Below are 19,281 nucleotides of genomic sequence, written 5' to 3'. Positions count from 1 at the left end.
ATTTGTAACAACAGCCCACATATGAAGTGTGCCCCTTTTGTGTAGTAGTTTTGTTTTCTAATTAGTAGCCCTAGGGAAGAAAGACATAACAATTCATTTTGTGAGCTGCCGGTGATTTTTATCTGCTGTGCAAATCTTGGTTACACTGTATTTGTTACACCAGTATTTTGTTAGTGGATGTATCTTTCAGTTATCAGAGTCATGAACTACTGTTTTATTGTGAATGCAGTAAAATTCACAGCAGAATAATATTTATTGACAAGTTGTCTACTTAACTTCTCAGTATCTCACAAATTAAAATCCTTCATATATAAATGCATACATTTCCATATAAATTATGATGTTAAGTTTACAATTTCTGTCTATAAACTTTTCTGTGTAAGATGCTTTTGTTTTATTTAATTATAAGTAGTGTTTTTTCATGTTTTTGTTTTCATACTTTTTTTAGGGTTTAATTTAATTATTAGTTTTTGTTTGTTTGTTTGTTTTTGCAGCGCTGGGGATTGAACCCAAGTTGATGATTTTTTATTACTTTAAAAATAAAATGAGAAAAATCAAATTTTGAACTCTACCTTGCTTGCTCTAAATTCTTCCACTCATTGAACAGGAAAAAAAAAAAATGCTTGGTTACTTAATATTTAAAACCTACATATAAGTAAGCAACCTTTTAAAAAAGATTCATTTCTACTTGCATCTATTCACTTATGAAGCCTCAACTTAGGTTTATATTTTTTATATTATATTATTTAGAATAATTTCCCTTGAAGACAGAAAGTTTTAACCCTAATCCGATTTCAGATATTCATTTAGTCTCTATTATGTGGTTTGGTGGCGAGAAGAAAATGTATTTTTCTTCATCTTATAGTAGAAATTTAGCAGTCTACATTAAATAGCATGTGGTGAAAACAGCTATCTTGACCAAACAGAGTTTTTATATCAGGCCTTTAAAATTTCAACAGAATTTAAACATTATTTAGATAAAACAATCATGTTACAAAGACGACTTTTAACACGATCAGGCCACCCACAGTGTGGACCAGAGGATATGGCATGCAAGCCACCCAGTGAGACTGAGGTAATTTTTTCATCTTTGCTTAAAGTATAGTCACTAGACCAGATAATGTAGAAACTTTTTACAAGCAGCAATCAAACAGCCAAAAACAGTTTATCCTTTCTCTCTCCTTTCCTTGTGGCTAATTAAAAATAATTCACAAGTTGCAAAATTTAAACTGTTTTTTGTATTTGCAAATTTTGCTTTAGCTAAAGCAGCTCTTTTATTACAGAGATCCATATAATTTGAAGTCTTTTTGGGGAAAAAAAAAAACTCTCATGAAATGTTCATGTATAACTTTATAAGAATTAGCTGATTTAAGAAATATTAACGATACTGTATTAAAGTTTGTCATTTTAAGTTGAGTATATAATTTTCTGTGCCTGCTACATAGGAGATAATTCTATCAAGAAATAAGATTAGTTTTAAAATTACTTCTTTTGAACAACTTTTCTGAAAAGTATTTTCCTTGTTTTGTTTATCATCCCATATGTAGATGCTGAATTCATAGAATTTCACTAATGTGCATGTGTATGTGCACACATGTGTATGTGTGTTTTACTCTTATTGTCTGAAGTAATGATATAACCTAAGGGCCCATAATTGCAATAACATTTAAAAGAGTAACTAAAATAAATACAAGTTCATGTGGGAGAATTTATTTGGGCATGGCAAGTATAGTTGTTTTTAATTAGGTACCATTTTTAACATATGAAAAGACTTAGCAGGCAAAATGGAAATTTTACTTTAAAAAACTGTAAAAGATTTCCAATATAGCTAACTTAAAAAATAGTCTATTGTGTTTTACTGTAAAGTTATAATAGCTATCTCAGATTTTGTTTCTAGTGCTCAGTTACACATTTTCTGATTCAAATTAGCTTTTATATAAGTTTCTTTTTCTCCTTTAAAAACAGGAGCAAGTAATACTGCGGACACGTTATTTCAAGAGGTGTTAGGTCGTAAGGACAAGGCAGATTCCACTAGAAATGCACTCAATGTACTTCAACGATTTAAGTTTCTCTTCAATCTTCCTCTGAATATTGAAAGGAATATTCAAAAGGTAGAGAAAATATTTATGTACTAACAGTTAATAAATGTCATAAATTTTAAAAGTTTGTTAATTTGTTTTAATGTTAACCAAATGTCTTCATTTTGCTTTATTGACGGTCTCCAAAATGTTTCTTTATTTTAAAGGGAGACTATGATGTGGTTATTAATGATTATGAAAAGGCCAAGTCACTCTTTGGGAAAACGGAGGTGCAAGTTTTCAAGAAATGTAAGATTTGTTTATTACTTCTACATCTTCTACTTTCCTTTTACAGGAAGAATGAGGAATGTGTTCTATAAAGAATGTTACATGCATTTTAGATTTTGTTTATATGATGTTCTTTTAAAATGTAAAACAATTACTTAAAAAATAACATTATGGATTTTCTTTCTGTGATGCAGTGAAAATGAGCAACCTGATGATTCTTGGACATTCTTTGCTGCTAATCAGTTCTATTAAAACTCTTTCTTACCAGAAAGAAGCAATGCAAGTATTATCTTATAGACATAAAGTCACATAGTCTTTTCTCTGTGGCAAGAACAAGCTATTTATGAATCCTAATTTTTTTGTTTAGAGCAAACCCAACAACACCTTTTGAAATTATTTCTAATACTGTATTTACAAAAAGTTAGAAAAGTTTAAAATGTCTTATAGTTAAACTCTTTATCAATTAGAAATATTATAGGGTTTATTAAATTAAAAAATGAAATTCATAAGGATTCAGAAATCATGTTTATTTCTTTACTGTGGCAAAATTTATGTTTACCAAAATGTATAGACTGTACGTTATATATCATTTAATTCTGACAAATACACATGCCCATGTACACACTTAAGATGGTGTTTTGATCACTTCCAAAGTGCTTCTTCTCAAAAGTCAAAAGGAACCACTATTCTGCTTTCTGAAATTTGATTTTAAATTTAAATTTTGCAAATCTTGTATATTCTTTTTAAAAATAGATTATGCTGAAGTAGAAACACGAATAGAAGCTTTACGAGAATTACTTCTGGATAAATTGCTTGAGACACCATCAACTTTACATGATCAGAAACGCTATATAAGGTAAAACTTTTTCAAGAATTCTGAGGAATCACCTTAATCTGTTTTGTTGTTGGATATGTTGTGTAACCTGTAAAACTAATTTGGGGGAAATTAGTGGATTGCTGATGAAATAGTGAAAGGGAAGCCAAATAGCAGAAATTTAGGGATATTTGGTGTAGGACACTAAGATTCTTTTAAATAATAACAAATTGGGAATAGTTGTATAGTACTCACTTTTTTTTTTTTAGAGCTAGAAAATCCTGCCAGTTTGGCAAAGGAAAAGTAACCCGACTGCTTAGTCACCTCTTCTTCCTGTGGGTTACCTAACCTTGTGGGATGGTATGGGGCCATGCCCTGTAAATACCATAGTTCCTGAAGTAGGGGCTCCACATATGGTTTAAAGAGAATATTGTTTTACACTGTGTGAGAAATTATTCATTCCACAGGAGTATCCCGTGACTCAATAGTGAAGAAAGTTCTGGAAGATTTTTCCCTTGTATATCTATCTGATTACAGGCTTTTAATGATCAGTAAGAGGAATAAAGTTACTAAATAGAAGTACTTTTCAAAAAATAGAAATAATATTAAAAGAGATGGATGTCACAAGGATATGAAGAATCCTCAGGAGGAAGCGGTATCTCATGGTGGGAACTAGCTGTTCACTGTTGTTAACTCTAGGCATTTGTGCCTTTGGCTGTGATCATCATGTGACCATTGAAAATAATCTCCAGGCATAGGAAAAGGATCTGGTCTAAAAGCTGCTGTATATGCAGTTGTGGAGAGGTCAAGAGTCTACACTCAGACCTCGTCCTAATGATGAGGGAGATCATGGGATCATGAGCCAGTGTCACTAGTGCTGTCCAGTAGGAAGGTGAGTAGAGGCTTGGGGAATAGGACACAGGGAACATTACTATACTGTTCCAGTACTGCCACTACAGAACGTGTGCCTTGTGCCTGGGTGCTGCACAGGGTGCATTCTGTGTTTCCTCTTTAACCAAAGGGTACTTGCATTGTCCCTGTTACACAGGTCAAGAAACCAAATCTTGCCCAGCATACACAGCACATCTAGCACACACAGGATTATTTCTACTGTTGGTCTGGTTTCAAAGCCTATGCTGGTTTTTTTCCATGCTGTCTCCTTAAGGAAAGAATGTATACAGCGGACTTTCCTGGCTTATGTAACTGTAGAAATTTAAAGTTGGAAATAAATTACATGTTAGTTATCCAATTGCTTTATATTCTACATATAAAAAATAATTTTGGTAAGGTGTAGCATCTTGTCCAGGACATACGCTGACGAGTGGCAGGTCCCTGATTCTTACTTTCTGTGTTCCTTCTGCTACTTCACTGGTTGTTCTCTATGGATTCACTTAGTTGTTCATCTGTTATGTTAAATTTCCCTACAGTAATATATTAAACTTTACAGAGTATGCAGTTTCTTTATAGGTAAATTACTGTCTATATGGATAACAGATGTGCAGTTCACATGACCAGGTTTTAATTACTGAACATCATTTAAAAGATGATAGTGTCAAAAGAGATGCTTTTAGATGGTATATTTCACTGCTTTTTTTCCTTATCATTTTAAAGGAAAAACAAGAATGTCAACAACAGTTGACCCATTTTAATCATTATTTTATTCCTGATGCTTTGAGAAGACACTAAGCAATTTGGTTACTTTTTTCTAATTAAAATTTTAGCTATTAATAAGTAGAAAATAAAATCAGAACCAAGTCAAGTATCTGTTGAGTTGTAAAAAACAGTGCTATGAGCACAGGTGGGAATGGAGAAAGCTTTATCATCAACACAAATACAGGGTGTTAGTATTACATGATTCATGTTATGCATAGTAGAAGTAAAAATCAGATTAATGCTGGACTGTCTTACTTTTGTATTCATTATTTTATCAAATGAACGACTTCCTGATTATTTTCACTTCTTGTTCTGTCTTGATCTGGTAGGGAACTTATTAACCTTAGCAAGAAATGAGCTCCTTTTACTCCTTCCCATGTAATTGTGATCCTGTTCCTGGTAATTGGTAAAAAATCATATCAGAATATAGAATTTAAAACTTTAACTTAGATTTTAAAATATTAAGCCTATGTTCATCATCTTTGGAATGTTTTCCCTCAAAAACCTTCATACAAAGTCTCTTTTCCTGTGTAGTTTTAAACATCATAATTCTAAACAAAGATTTTTGTAATGAAACTATTAGTTTTAAGCTTCATACTGAAAGATGAGAAACTTACTGGAAGAGGGTGAAACAAGCTCTTGTCCTCTGAACTGAAATATTCTCTAGAATTTCTGAGAGAACAGTTTTATCTTTTTTTAACAAAATGCTTCTAAGCTCCTTTAATATACTTATCAATGAGATGAGAGAGAGGATTATGATTAAATTTTATAAGGACATGATCAACATGCTAAGGAGACTTATAATTTTAAAAGTTACTATATGTAGACAAGCTTGTTGATTTTTCTTGCTGTGTTGCTGGAGAAATAGCCCTAATAATGGGCCATCTGCATTCCTGTTCAGTTTAAAAATTAGATGGAAGCCATTTCTCTAAAAGAATATTGCTATTAACATCAAATTTGAGGGGTACGTGAGTAAAAGCATTAGAAGTGAGTTTTGCAGAAATATATAGAGGCATAACAAGCCTATTTAGGGAGCTTGTTGAAATAAATTACTCCCCCCAAGAAAGAAGCACATGCTCTTTGGGAAGAATATACACAATATATTGTTTGTTTTATTCATATTTCAAATAATAAAAGAGGAAAGCCTGTGTGAGAGGAAGAAACAGATTGGTTTTTGAAAGCTTTGGAATGAATTCCCTGTGCTAAGCTAAATTTAATTTGTTAGATTGTTAGGAGGTTATTCTCAGATAAGGAGTCTTGGATGATGTCTTAGTAAATTTCTTCCTTTTAATTGACTTGTCTCTTTGTCAACTCTGACACACAGCCTGTTTGCAGGCTATCCACAGTCATACTGAGGAGAGGGGCAGGCAGCCTGTCAAGTGCAGTGTGCTCTATGTTGTCAAGTGGCCCTTCTGCAGATGATCAAATGCCCATACCTCCTGAGAAACAGGAATCTATTAGCTTGTGAAGGTTAGGGTTGGTGTGGATAGTTTCTAAATGCCATGTCAGATTTCTTCTCAGCATCTTCTTTGCTAGCTTATTACAAAATTGATTTGTTTCTCCTTTAATTAGCTGCTAATTGAGATGTCTGAGTAATGAGTACCGGCTACTGAAAAAATGGGGAAGGAACATCAGGCATGTTCCTGAGTGATTGAAATTTGGCTGGAGGTCACAGCTTGTAACTCTTAATGAACATTCACCATTGACCAAAAATCTTTAACCCCAAGACAAAGGACAGTCTTATCATTTAAGGATAATTTTAAGATAATAAATTCATTCAGACATGCTTTTTGACTTGATTTAATTGAATTTAACTTGTTATATTCATATAATTTGTGAGGTATGAATGCCATATTTTAAATACTGTTTGATAGAAAAATTTTAACTGAAATGTATTTAAAGTGTCTATATGGGTTTGGGTATATTATATGCAAAGACATTAAATATCTTAAAATTACTTAAAAATAAGAAAATATTCATCTATATTATATATTCTAGAAAAATACTTTCTTGGTCATGAGTTAGTTTGTCACCAAATACCTTCTATAGAAAGCAGTGTTGTTTCAGCTCTCTTAGTAAGCAGTGTCACACTGCCACCTAGTGGCTGTATTTAATACCAGAAAGGAATTAAAAAAAACAAACTGCAGTTATTTACCTCGTTCTCTGCTTCCTTCCCCTGTGTTTAATGTAATGACTTCAAACTGAATAAGAACACTCTGAGAACTAAATGTAGATATAAAGAAAAATTCTCACCACGTCCATAGGATCACTTGGCCTTTGTCAAGTTGACTTTATCTTTTTAGTTATCTTTATACAAAGAGCCAATTAAAATTAGTTTTGTTATTAATATTGTATTAAGAGAAATTTGATCTTATTTGAGAACTAGACATTAAAGACTAATATTGAAAAAAAACTAATATTGAGAAGTGCTTTACTCATTAATAAAAAATTAGTTTTTCTTTAAAAGAAGGTAATGATTTTAAAATATGCTTGATTTTCTTTTTGCCCTCACTTATAACAGAGAAAGTCTTGGGCTTGCTTTTTTCAGGTATCTCTCTGACCTTCATGCATCTGGAGACCCTGCCTGGCAATGCATTGGAGCCCAGCACAAGTGGATCATTCAGCTCATGCACAACTGCAAAGAAGGCTATGTGAAAGACTTGAAAGGCAAGGGCTTCTTTTCTGATTTATATACTGTTTCTTTATGTCACTTTAATACTCTTCAGGAATACTGAATGATTAAGGCAATGATTACCTGCTTTTCTTAGTATGTGTACCTGTCTTCTTGTTGTCAGCCCCTCCCCTCATTTTAGAACAGAACAGGGAAGAGCAAAATTAATATGTTTGTTTTTGTGGCCAAGTAACAGTATTGACAAAGGTTTGTTATAAGGAACATTTAAAATTTCATCAGAGACAGCATAATGCTTTAGAAATGACATTAATTCTAGATAAGTGTTAGTCTCACTTATTGTTTCATTAGATATATGCTGATCAGTAAGTGTACCAGACAAATTCCAAGTACTAGATAGTGATGAATAAGACCCAAGCTATGCATCATTGATTTCACTGACAGAGGAAGGGAAAGGTATTAAGCCTGTAACTTATTAAAAACATTGAGACAAGTGATAAAAAGGAAAACAACAGGGTGTTCTGAGGGGGAGTAACTGAGGAAAATGCTTCAGATGGCTGGTTTAGGAAAGTGTCTCTGGAATGGTCCATATTATCTAAGAATTGGAAGTGGCTTACTAGAGAGACTTCATCCAACCTGAGAGAGGGAACCACTTGAGCAAAGTCCCTTAGGCAAGTTTGAAGAGATTTATATCAACTTATTTGTATAATGCTGGCATTCAACAAATATTAAATATATTGAATGCCTACCATGCTCTAGATGTTGTGATGGTCAATATAACCAACAAGGGCCTAGTTCATCCAGGTTTACAACATCATGGAGGAGACATTCTGGTTGACTATTAGCATACTGTGCACTCTGCCACATTTTAAGATTGGGGAAGTTTTTAGTGCTGTCTTAGTACTTAGGAATAGGCTCTAATCCAGGGTTTTTGAGGTTAGGGAAATGATATTCTAAGATATGAAAGAAATGACATCAACTTGGAGATCTGAAGGCTTCCTGTGTTAGTGATTTCAAATAGAAGAAAGAGTTAAAGAGCATTCCAGAAAGAGTACCAGATTTTGGACAAGGGAAAGCCACTGAATTTTGCATGACTTGAATGTCATCACTAAGAATGTGATTAAAATTGGAGGAACTGAGACTGGAGTTAGGATGTAACAGATAATTGACTTTATTAACTGCTTTGAGGGGTTTGGACTTTATACAGAGGGCAGTGCTGAAGACATTGAAGGACTTCAAGTGGGGAAAGACATGATTAAACTTATTTTTAAAGAGGTGATGACTCTGGCTTTCATGTACAGAATCGATGGGTGGTAAGACCAAATCAGGAAAGCTGGTTAAAGCCTAGTGTGACAATTCTGGCATCTGACCTAGCATGGAGGTGGTGAAAATGTAAAGTGTGTGGGTTCCAGGACTGTTTCGAAAATAGATAGATAGGCCTAGGTGCTGGAAGAATGAGGAGGAGGGGATGAAGATAACTCTCAGACATCTGACTATGGTAACTTACTAGTATGGAGGTGCCATCGAGTTAGGGAATTTAGAGGAAAGAAGTGATTTTTCACCCCTTGGATTTGGATAAGTGGATTTGGAATTGTCTGTCATGCAAGTAGAGATACTTAGAAGGAATTTGTACTTAGGGAGCTAGGGATTTGGGTGTGGTTACACATGGATGGTGCTTAAGAGTTGATGTACTCATTCAAAAAAATTAAAAAAAAAAAAAAAAAAAAGAAAAAAGAAAACCAAGAATAGAATCCTGAGGTGCTAGTAGAAGAGAAACCTGGAAAGGGGATGATGAAAGGTTGGTTATCAGGCAGGGCAGGATGGAAAAAGGAGGGCATAGAGTCATAAAACCAAAAGGAGAGGTTTTTAAGGTTTTTTATTGAGGTTTTTAAGTTGAAGTGGAAGGTGACAGTAAAGTGTCCTCTAGATTGAGCACCAAGGCTGCTGTTGGTGACCTTGGCAAGTGTAGTGTCAGCAGCCTGAGCTCCTGAGTAAATGACATCAAATGAGAGGAGTAGTGATCTTCAGGTCCCAGAAGAGTTAGGTGAAATAACATAACAGTCCTGGCCCAGAAAGACAGTAACAGTGAGGTTGCCTGTATTTATTTGTAGCATCATTTTGTCATGAATTATTTGACTTGGATTCGAGTACTTTTCAGTTTTAATTCTTGTTCTTTTTTAAGTTTATATTTCAGAAAGCATGAATATCTCTGCTGATGCCATGTCAAAATTTTTATTAATATCATTAATTATTTTACATTTGTAGTGAAGGAAAATGACAGCAAATGAGACACAGAGACCTTAGTCTTTGAGAATACTTAAGACTGACTTAACACATTCATTTCTCTGTAGATTTAACAAGTAATTTTTTAGTCTACTTGTTCAGTAGGCTTTCAACCTTGACTACACATCAGAATTCCTAGATTTCCAGAATCTAGCACCCATCAATTCCATACCAATTGCATTAGATCCTGAAGGTGAGACCAGGTGGCAGTATTTTTCAAGCTTCCTGGTGAGTCAGCTGCAGCCATAGTTGATCATTGGTGCACTGGTTTTTGTGCTAGGGGCTAGAAGTGCTATGGTGAGGAAGCTTCTTAGATCTTACAGCCTAAGATGATTTTTGAAATCATATAGGTATGTGTTTAATTATAATTGTAAAATGGGTTATGAAGTGTAGAGTGCAGAATTTTATGAAACCGTATTACAGGAATACAGGCTGACTGGCAGATAGTACAAAGAAGTGTCCTTACAGGGCATGATACCTCAGTTGAACCCAAATGACTACTGTTGCTCTCTAGATTGTGGGTAGAGAAGTATTACAGACTCCTCCTACATCTCAGTAAATGCTATCCCTCTCCATCAAAGTTGATGATAAATACGACAACTGTGTTCACAGGATATGTGATCTGACAAGGAATTTTCCTCTTATGCATATAGGAAACATTCTGAATACATAATTTGGTATGAAAATATTTGAATTTCTGGGATATGTCTGTTATTTATAAAAGACAACATATAGACTTTTTGAAATTAGAAAAATCCCAGGAAGTTTTATGTATGTTATTATTACACCTATACCTGAAGTTATTTTCATAAGTTAGTCTTTTGCCTTAAAAGTAAAACATAGTAAGTTCTAGCACTTTGATTTTATTCTGTAAATTTCATGACAATACAGGGTAGATTTCCCAAATTAATTGGTCAATTTTTGTTGTATTTTAATTTAATTTTATTTTGATGTTCATGCTTAACTGTTCCCTTTTTCATTATTAGTAAATGCTACTAATAGAAATAATTTAGGTAACCCTAATATATAAGAACCTTTTAATTGGAAGAATAGTGTGGTCTTTTGTGTTCAGGTCAGAAGCAGTTTAATAGTTTCATTCTGGAGGTTCTCAAATTCTGTATGTGTATATATGTGTTTTACCTGGTGCTGAGAACTGGGTTCAGGGCTTTGCACATGCTAGCAAGTGCTGTACCACTGACCTATATATGCTTAGCCTTCCAAACATACTTAAAAAGCAGAAGAGATAATAGAATAATTTTCTATGAACCCACCATAACTTCAGCAGTTATGAGCCATCCCATTCTGGATTATGTTGAAGTGGGTCACATCATTTCATCCATAGCTAATTCAGTATTTACTTTTCAGAGATAAGGAGTCTTCTCAAAATTGTCATACAATTTTAAAATTGTCCAATTTAGAAAAATTGTCATCCAATATTATCATCCAACAATTTGTTGTTATAAAATGTTCATTTAATTTTAAACTCAGAAACAGTTTAATTTCACCTCTATTTTTTTTGGTAATTTTTTATTTGTTCTTTTTAGTTATACATGACAGTAGAATAGTAGAATATATTTTGATATATCATACCCACATGGAATATGACCTCCCATTCTTGTGGATTACATAATGTGGAGTTACACTGGTCATGTATTTATATATAAACTTATGAAAGTTATGTCTGATTCATTCTACTGTCCATTCCTATCCTCCTATCCTTCCCCCCATTACCCCCATCTAATCCAGTGAACCTCCACTCCTCTCCCCAACCCACCCCCTGCTTATTGTGAGTCAGCATCCACATATGAGAGAGAACATTCAGCCTTTGGTGTTTGGGGATTGGCTTATTTCACTTAGCATGATAGCCTCCAGTTCTATTCATTTACCGGCAAATGCAATAATTTCATTCTTCTTTATGGCTGAGTACTATTCCACTATGTATATGTACCACATTTTCTTTATCCATTCATCTATTGAAGGGCATCTGGTTGGTCCCATAATCTAGCTATTGTGAATTGACCTGCTATAAACATTGATGTAGCTGCATTACTGTAGTATGCTGATTTTAAGTCCTTTAAGTATATGCCAAGAAGTGGGATAACTGTTCAGATGGTGGTTCTGTTCCAAGTTTTCTGAGGAATCTCCATACAGCTTTCCAGAGCTGCACCAGTAATGTATGAGTGTACCTTTTCTTCCTCGTCCTCACCAACTTTTATTCTTACTTGTATTTTTGATAATTGCCATTCTGACTGGGGTGAGATGAAATCTCAGTATAGCTTTAATTTGCATTTCTCTAAATGCTAGTGGTGTTGAACATTTTTCAGATATTTGTTGATCATTTGTATTTCTTCTGTGAAGTGTCTGTTCAGTTCCTTTGCCCATTTATTGATTGGGTTATTAATTTTTTGTTCACCTCTCTTTTCAAGTACTTTGATACCATCACTTTTTGACTTATACTTGTCAAAAACCAATTGATGAATGTGTCATAGATGTAGGTAGACTCTTTCCTAGAATGGAAGAGGAATCAGTCATTGTTAAATTATGTTTTGACTTTGACCAGTTTGCACTTAGATGCTTTTGTTTGTCATGATTAATATATGTATATATCATTGGACAGATGTTATCTCTCCAATATACACTTAACCTACATTTACACAGGTAATGTAATTATGTATGGTGTATATATATATATATATATGTTAGGTTGTGTTTACATAAATATTTGCCTTAATTATAAGTATGCTGGGAATAAATACAATTTTTCTTTCATATAATTTATAACTGTTGTGTAGATTTTTTAAATATATTTTTTAATGTTGATAGTCCTTTATTTTATTCATTTATTTATATGTGGTGCTAAGAATTGAACCCAGTGCCTCACACATGCTAGGCAAGTGCTCTACTGCTGAGCTATACCCCCAGCCCTTGTATAGATATTTTAATAGACATTTTATGGTTATCCTAATTACATATAATGTAAACGTAAGATAATATGGAGGAAGATACCCAAAATATCATTTGGACTTTCCATTGGAAGAAACCAGGGAAATTGTCTGATTCAATAGATGACTGTAGGTTCCTTTCATGTGTGATGAAGGAATCCTAGAAAAGCCAGGTGACAAACCCAAGTTCTGTGTATCTTGAGTGAGGGCAGAACTAGCAAGTGTGCAAATGACACAACACTTATCTATGTTACATTGTTGGAGCAAATATTTTATCATACAGGATTCTGAACATGATTTCAAAACAAACTGGCATTTTTCTGGCAGGTAAGACAAACCGATATTTGGTTAATCATGAAGAGCTATGCCTGAAACTCTCCAAGCTAGATGAGCTGCTTCTAATTTCTGTTACTTTTGGTGCTATTATGCTTATACCTAGTTAAATTCTATTGGAGAAATTTTATGTAAACCTAATTAGTGGACCTCTAAAAATTATATATCCAGTATAAATAAACATTCCAAGAGTCAACATGTTGAGAAAATGGAGTTGAATGAGAAAGTATCCAGTGACCTAGAAGTCATCCTAGGAAATATTAAAGATATGTTTGGGAAGGCCTACTGTCTTCCCACCAGAGTTGCAAAGACTTATGGGGACAGGGATGGAAAGAGATAGGGCCAGCATTTCCCAGTTCGTGCCACTTTTGTGACTTGATCTGACCCCCACTGCTCAGTGACACAGTATTTATTTATTTGTTTGCTTGGTACTTGCTGGTTTCTTTGAACTGACTATAGCTGTGCATTGAAGTCTCAAGCATTTTGGAAAGGTGATTCATGTTCTGTCAGGAATTGCTTAGAGATGGTCATCCCTAAAATGACAGTGCCTGCATTTCATCTATACTTTGTTGTAAAGCTGTGTTGGTTTTATTAGGTTAGTCTCAGGAATATACTTTGAAAATGAAAGCCTATTGGTTTCTAAATCTAAAGAAAGTATGTCTTCAGTTCTTTTATCATAATAACTGTACTTGGACTATTAACACTGAAGGAATGAAATGGTCGTAATTGCTTAAGTAAACCCATAGGTAGAACAGTGATTAAAAACTGAGACAATTTTGTGAAATAAAACCCACCCAATTCTAAATGGATAAATTTTAAGTGTTTCCATCAGGAAAAGAATTCTTGGTGTCTTTTAAAGTAAAGCTAGTCTTTATGCACAAATCTAAGAAATTCTAATTAACATATAAATATTTTTTAAAAAGTCTTTGCATGTGGTTTGAGGAGAAATGTTAATTGTATTTAGTCTTGTGGTCTTAAGAGAAAATTTCATGAGCAAAGATGATGATAGATGTTCAGAGACCGCAGCCCTACGTACAAAGCTGCCTTTTTGTAAGAAAGACTCTCTTGTAGATGAAGCATTTGGCATCAGTGGTAGCTGTAAGGTGGATATTCCTATGAGTACTGCATTAGACCCTTCTCTAGATTCCAGTTTTTACAGTAATAATATACATCCACCCTAGCAGATGGTGCTCTTCAGGTTACAATCTGGGAAAGCAGAGCAGGAGGTTGCCCCTGTACCTTCCAACACACCTGGCCATCATCCCCAAATATTTCTCTCTCCTCTTCTGGGGCCTGGTAACTATAGCCCAAATGTGATCTTCTGATTTTTTTACTGGAGGAAAAGATGGGAAAAAAACAAAATCAAAGAAAACAAAACAAAAATAAAACTAATGAGAACATTTTAAAAACCAGTGTGAAAGCTTAAATGTTGATGGAAGAGTTTGATTACTGTGTTTTTTCCAGCCTGAACTGGGTAACCATTTTGCTTCTGGTCCCTTGCATTCAAAGCAGCCCTGTGCCCTGAATCATTGTCACACATTAAACTTAGCCACCTTATAAGAAGTGTCAATTGTCTCTTGAAATTCCTGTGAAATAGGTCCAAAATTAGAGTAAGTCTTTAGGTTTCCTGCCAGGAAAAGCCCTTTGGTTAACCCCCTACTGGCATTGTCAAACAGGATTTTTAAAGGTGGCCTTCAAAGGTATTTTTTCCTTTGTTCTGAAAGCAAGTTTGAGTTTAACTTTTCAGATATAGACTGGCTATGTCTTAATAACTTGAGGAAAAAGCCATCAACCTTCTCATAGATAAGTAATTCCCTTCTTTCAGAAATATGCTTAACTAAGACTTGCCAAAGGCATCTTAGAATTGGATCTCAAAAGAGGGGACATTTAGAATAGGAGCCATAGCTTAAGTAAGCAATGGATTCTTAAAAATAACCTCACAACAGAAGGAAATACATTTATACAAGGCTCAGTTTCTCTTTGATTTCAAACATTCAACAGATTGTTAAATACTTGCTGAAAGAAATAAAAATGGTAATGTTTTTTCAAGGACCTTAAGAAGTAAAAAGGCCATATTTTCAACTGAAGCTCATAAAATATGTACATAAGTTATATTATTTTAATTTGCCTACAATTTTGTGAATTTACACAGCAAAAGTAGACTATATTTTTTGCGATATTTAAAAAAATAAAGCTGTGATCTGTATGTACATGTTATACATATTATATATGTATATGTACATATATATTTTTTGAATTAGTGGGGTTAATACATATAATTTTGGTATTGCTCTAGTACAGGTTTAGGTAGACTTCCTGTATGCTGAATTAAATGGCAGCCTCCATTAGGAAACTGTCAGCAGATTCATAGAATTTTCTGTGGAACTATAAACATATTTCTATAGTCAAAAAGACAGCAAAAGGGTGTTGTTATACATATATTAAACCTTTTAATGTAATTTGTTAAAGCTGATATAATGAGGTTATAGATTAGGAAGTTTCCGTTATGTAAGTTTAATTTCTGGAGATTTAAAAAGTAGTTTCTCTCCTGAATGTTTATTACATGAATGATGATAAACTTCCATTTACAAAAAAAAAAAAAAAAAAAAAAAACCACAAATAAAAGCAAAATTGTAGTAAGTACAGATGTGGGATATTAATTTGATTTCCATCTGCTACTTCTTGCAACTAAGTTCTATCCAACATTGAGGACTGAGTTGGACTGACATCTGATTCATCTATATACTTGTTCTTTTGCACGTTGTGGTGACGTTCTTTTAAAAATTGGCTTCAGAATATGAAATGCTTAGTGGTATTTTATTTACCTGCTTGAAGATTTAGAAGCTATACAGGGAGAAGTAGATTCAGGGTAGGGAATTTAAAAAAGGGAAAATACCAGTTTATGATTACGGTCAAAATTTTATTTTTAATTTTTTTTAGCAAAGCAAGAGTCTGAGTTTCCTTTCTCTTTTGGTCTTTTTTTCAAAGAGAGAGAAAGAGAAGAAGAAGAAGAAAAAAAAGTTGATATTTAATATACATAAATTAGATTTGAAATGCATACCATCAGAAATTGTCACTCTCGTAGTAAGTAGTTCAAATCTGTATAAATGGTTTTAATTGCCAAAATGCAGATCAGCAAGGTTTTTTTTTTTAGCATAATGATTGTAGATTGTTTTAAAATCTAATTTGAAAAAATAATTTTACTCTCCAGTTTCAAATTATGACTAATAATACTAGTAATTTAGGTACTTTTCCTCCCCCTAAAGTCAATAACCTAGGAGCTAAGAATTTGATTTACTTTTGGAATAGCATTTTGGATCCCCTGTGGTAAAATAACAGCTGTTGAATATCATGGGTGAGAATTAGGTTAAGGTCTCTTGTATCTTCTGTTTTATTATATATTCTATTCACTTTATAATGAGTGATCTCTTTTAGATGAGACTGGCCAAAAAATTGATGTCAAAGGATCTTTTCAGTGGGTTATCCTAGCAGCTGGTTCTTTTCTACAGCCTTGGCTTACTGTACATCTGGAGGAAGACTTCATGCAGCTGGTAGCCATTTCATGTCTAACCCCATCCTCTCTTCTTAATGGAAAGAAAAGTTTGACAATGAATATCAAGTATACACTGAATTCTAGCAGTGCTTGGTGATTTTAAAATATTGATCATTACAAGTATTTTAATTTTGTATTCTTCCATTTTTGTAACAATTATTTTACTTATATATTCTAGATAACATTTTTTCTATGTAATCTATATATAACTGCTAAAAAGCATAGGAACTTAATAAAAGCCTAAAAATTTTTGTTTGGTTACTCACCCATTTTACATATTACAAATATAAGGTTCTTGCTTAACTAGGCAGTTAGCTAATAAAGTCTTCTTGAAAATTCATCCTTAACAGTTTTTCTTTTGAAGTACATTTACTTTTTTGTACTGTTGTTTTAAGTTGTGTTGAAATGTACATCAGAAATGTGGCCTGGGACCTGCTAAGGATTATCCAAAATGGTGTAAAGCAGGGTGTATTAACTATGACTCCCTTGGTTTAATTGGGATTAAATGATTTTTTAAATTGAGGAAATGTCCCTGTTAAAGCTTTAAATATATAGAGAATCAGAAGATCCAAAAGAGCACGTTTATCTGTTGACACAGGTCTAATTTGTAAGGAATTTGTAATTCTGCCTTAATACACCCTACCCCCACCACAGCTTTGGCATTGAAATTCTTCTGCATGGTGTGCTTGAAAGGAATCCCATCCTGCTTGTCTGTGGAGGCTTCTGGCCCTGGGTGTTTGGTCAACAAGCAACAGTGGGTGGTCAGGCTGCAGCACAGGACAAGGACCTGCTGTGCACAGGAAAATGTGTTCAAAGGTGTTTAAGGGCAGTGAGGAAGTCAGCCGCCCTTCTGAGAGTCCCAGGGCTATAGATCAGTCTATTGTAGACTGTGAGAAAACTTGCTATACATGCATAAAGGATGAGAAAATATAGTAAACTTATTCACCTGGCTCCATATCTGCAGGCTTGCCTTAAGAATATCTCTTCTGCACTTTATGTTGTAGAGAACCCTGTTAAACAAATATTGACAGTTATTTGCATTTAAAATAGAAAAAACTTTGCACAGCTTGAGTTGAAAGGGTTTGACCAATGTGTGATGAGATTCCTGAGGTTTCATGTAATTCTAGGTATAATAAACATTTTCTATAGTCTTCTTAAAGACATCAGTTTTTTTTTTTTTTTCCTTAAAAAAAATGATTGTTGTAGGATTCAGAGTTTTAGTATAAATCCTTAGGTTTGTGAGCTTAGTGAGAGATCTTTCCTGATTAGAGATAAGCATAAAACTGAAGTTTTTGTTTTTTGGTACTAGGGATTGAACTCGGGGCATCCCCAGCCCTATTTTGTATTTTATTTAGAGATAGGGTCTCACTAAGTTGCTTAGCTCCTCACTTTTTGTTGAGTCTGGCTTTGATCTCAGGATCCTCCTGTCTCGGCCTTCCAAGCTGCTAGGATTACAGGTGTGCACTACCATGCCCAGCTAGTATTTTTAACCTAGTAGAAATGTCATAGTTGCTGGAAAAAATAGCACATTTCAACTTAGTCTTTTCTTGGTGGTTCTGGAGGTAGAAACTAGGACCATACACTTACTGGTAAAATGAAGTGGCTAGTATTGTTCTGAAGAAAGTAACTCCTGCAACTTTTAAACAAATTTTCCAGCTGTTTTTCTCTTGTTAAAGCCGAATTTGTTTTGTATTTATACAGTATTCAAAAATATTTTTCTAATTTTGTGCTTGTTTATAATTTGTCAAATATATTTCATACTTGCAATTATAAAAATAATTCCTTTCAAATATACATATACATGTGTGTGTGTGTGTGTGTGTGTGTGTGTGTGTGTGTGTGTATATTCCCCCCCCCCCTTTATTGGACATTGAACCAGGATCTTACACATGTGAAGCAAGCACTCTACCACTGGGCTACATCCACAACCCGAGAATCCTTTTGAGAATGTTGCTATCATATGTTATAGAAACTTACTTAACTGGAGAAATTAGATTGACTCTTAATTGCCATTAATTACCAAGTATAGTTTGTGTGTCTATGTGTTAATCTTAATTATTTAAAGGATTTTTTTCTTCCATTTGTAGATGAGATGGATCGTTTATATTGGTAAAATCGTAACTATTCTAACACTAGTTGTGGAAGTTAAAAGATAGAGCCAGACCGTAAGAACACGTCTAGAATTTTGTTTGTACCATTTTTCTTATAAATACTACATTGTAAGATTTTAGAACTAGAAATGCTATATGAAAATTTCTCATGCCATAGGGTTTTATGCCTATTTGAAATTACTCCAGAGTAGTCTTGACCCATAGTTATTATTTCTCAGATAATTTTGACAGACTGCAGTGAGTACTTTTGATTTTACATTTATGCATTTGAGAATAACTTACTGGTTACTGTGCTTAGTGTCTTTAGAATTAGCCAAGCTCTGAAATCCATAAAAAAAATCATAGAATTCTAATTAAGTTTTTATTGCCTTTAATATTTGTGTGATATAATTTCCTTTTAATTTCTCATTTGCTCTAGGTGTAGAGGCAAACTTTTTACACTATTAGATGACACCAGTGATCAGTGATCAGTTTCCTAGATGTAGGAATAGTGAGCAGAATAAGCATTTTTTTCTGTTTTTGTTCTTATTGGTGATCTAAAATTTCATATTCAAACTTTGAATCTTAGGATCAGAATTTATTGCTAAAGAAGCTTTTCCAAAATGCATGGTTTAAAGCACTAATTTTTGTAGGTATGTTTTGCAGCACTGGCCTGTG

General features: G+C 33.7%; 1 protein-coding gene across 1 annotated transcript in view; it reads left to right on the top strand.

Annotated features, from left to right (window-relative positions):
* EXOC2 (exocyst complex component 2) overlaps positions 1-19,281 on the top strand; it is a 219,401-nt gene that overhangs the window by 61,133 nt on the left and 138,987 nt on the right. Inside the window, 4 exon segments of the mRNA XM_079147307.1 lie at positions 1,966-2,111; positions 2,246-2,327; positions 3,060-3,162; positions 7,322-7,440. Of these exon segments, the coding sequence (XP_079003433.1) occupies positions 1,966-2,111; positions 2,246-2,327; positions 3,060-3,162; positions 7,322-7,440 (450 nt within the window).

This window comes from Sciurus vulgaris, assembly GCF_902686455.1.
Source record: "Sciurus vulgaris genome assembly, chromosome: 7".
Lineage (NCBI taxonomy): Eukaryota > Metazoa > Chordata > Mammalia > Rodentia > Sciuridae > Sciurus > Sciurus vulgaris.
The sequence above is the reverse complement of the archived record's forward strand: the minus strand, read 5'-3'. Positions and strand labels throughout refer to the sequence as shown.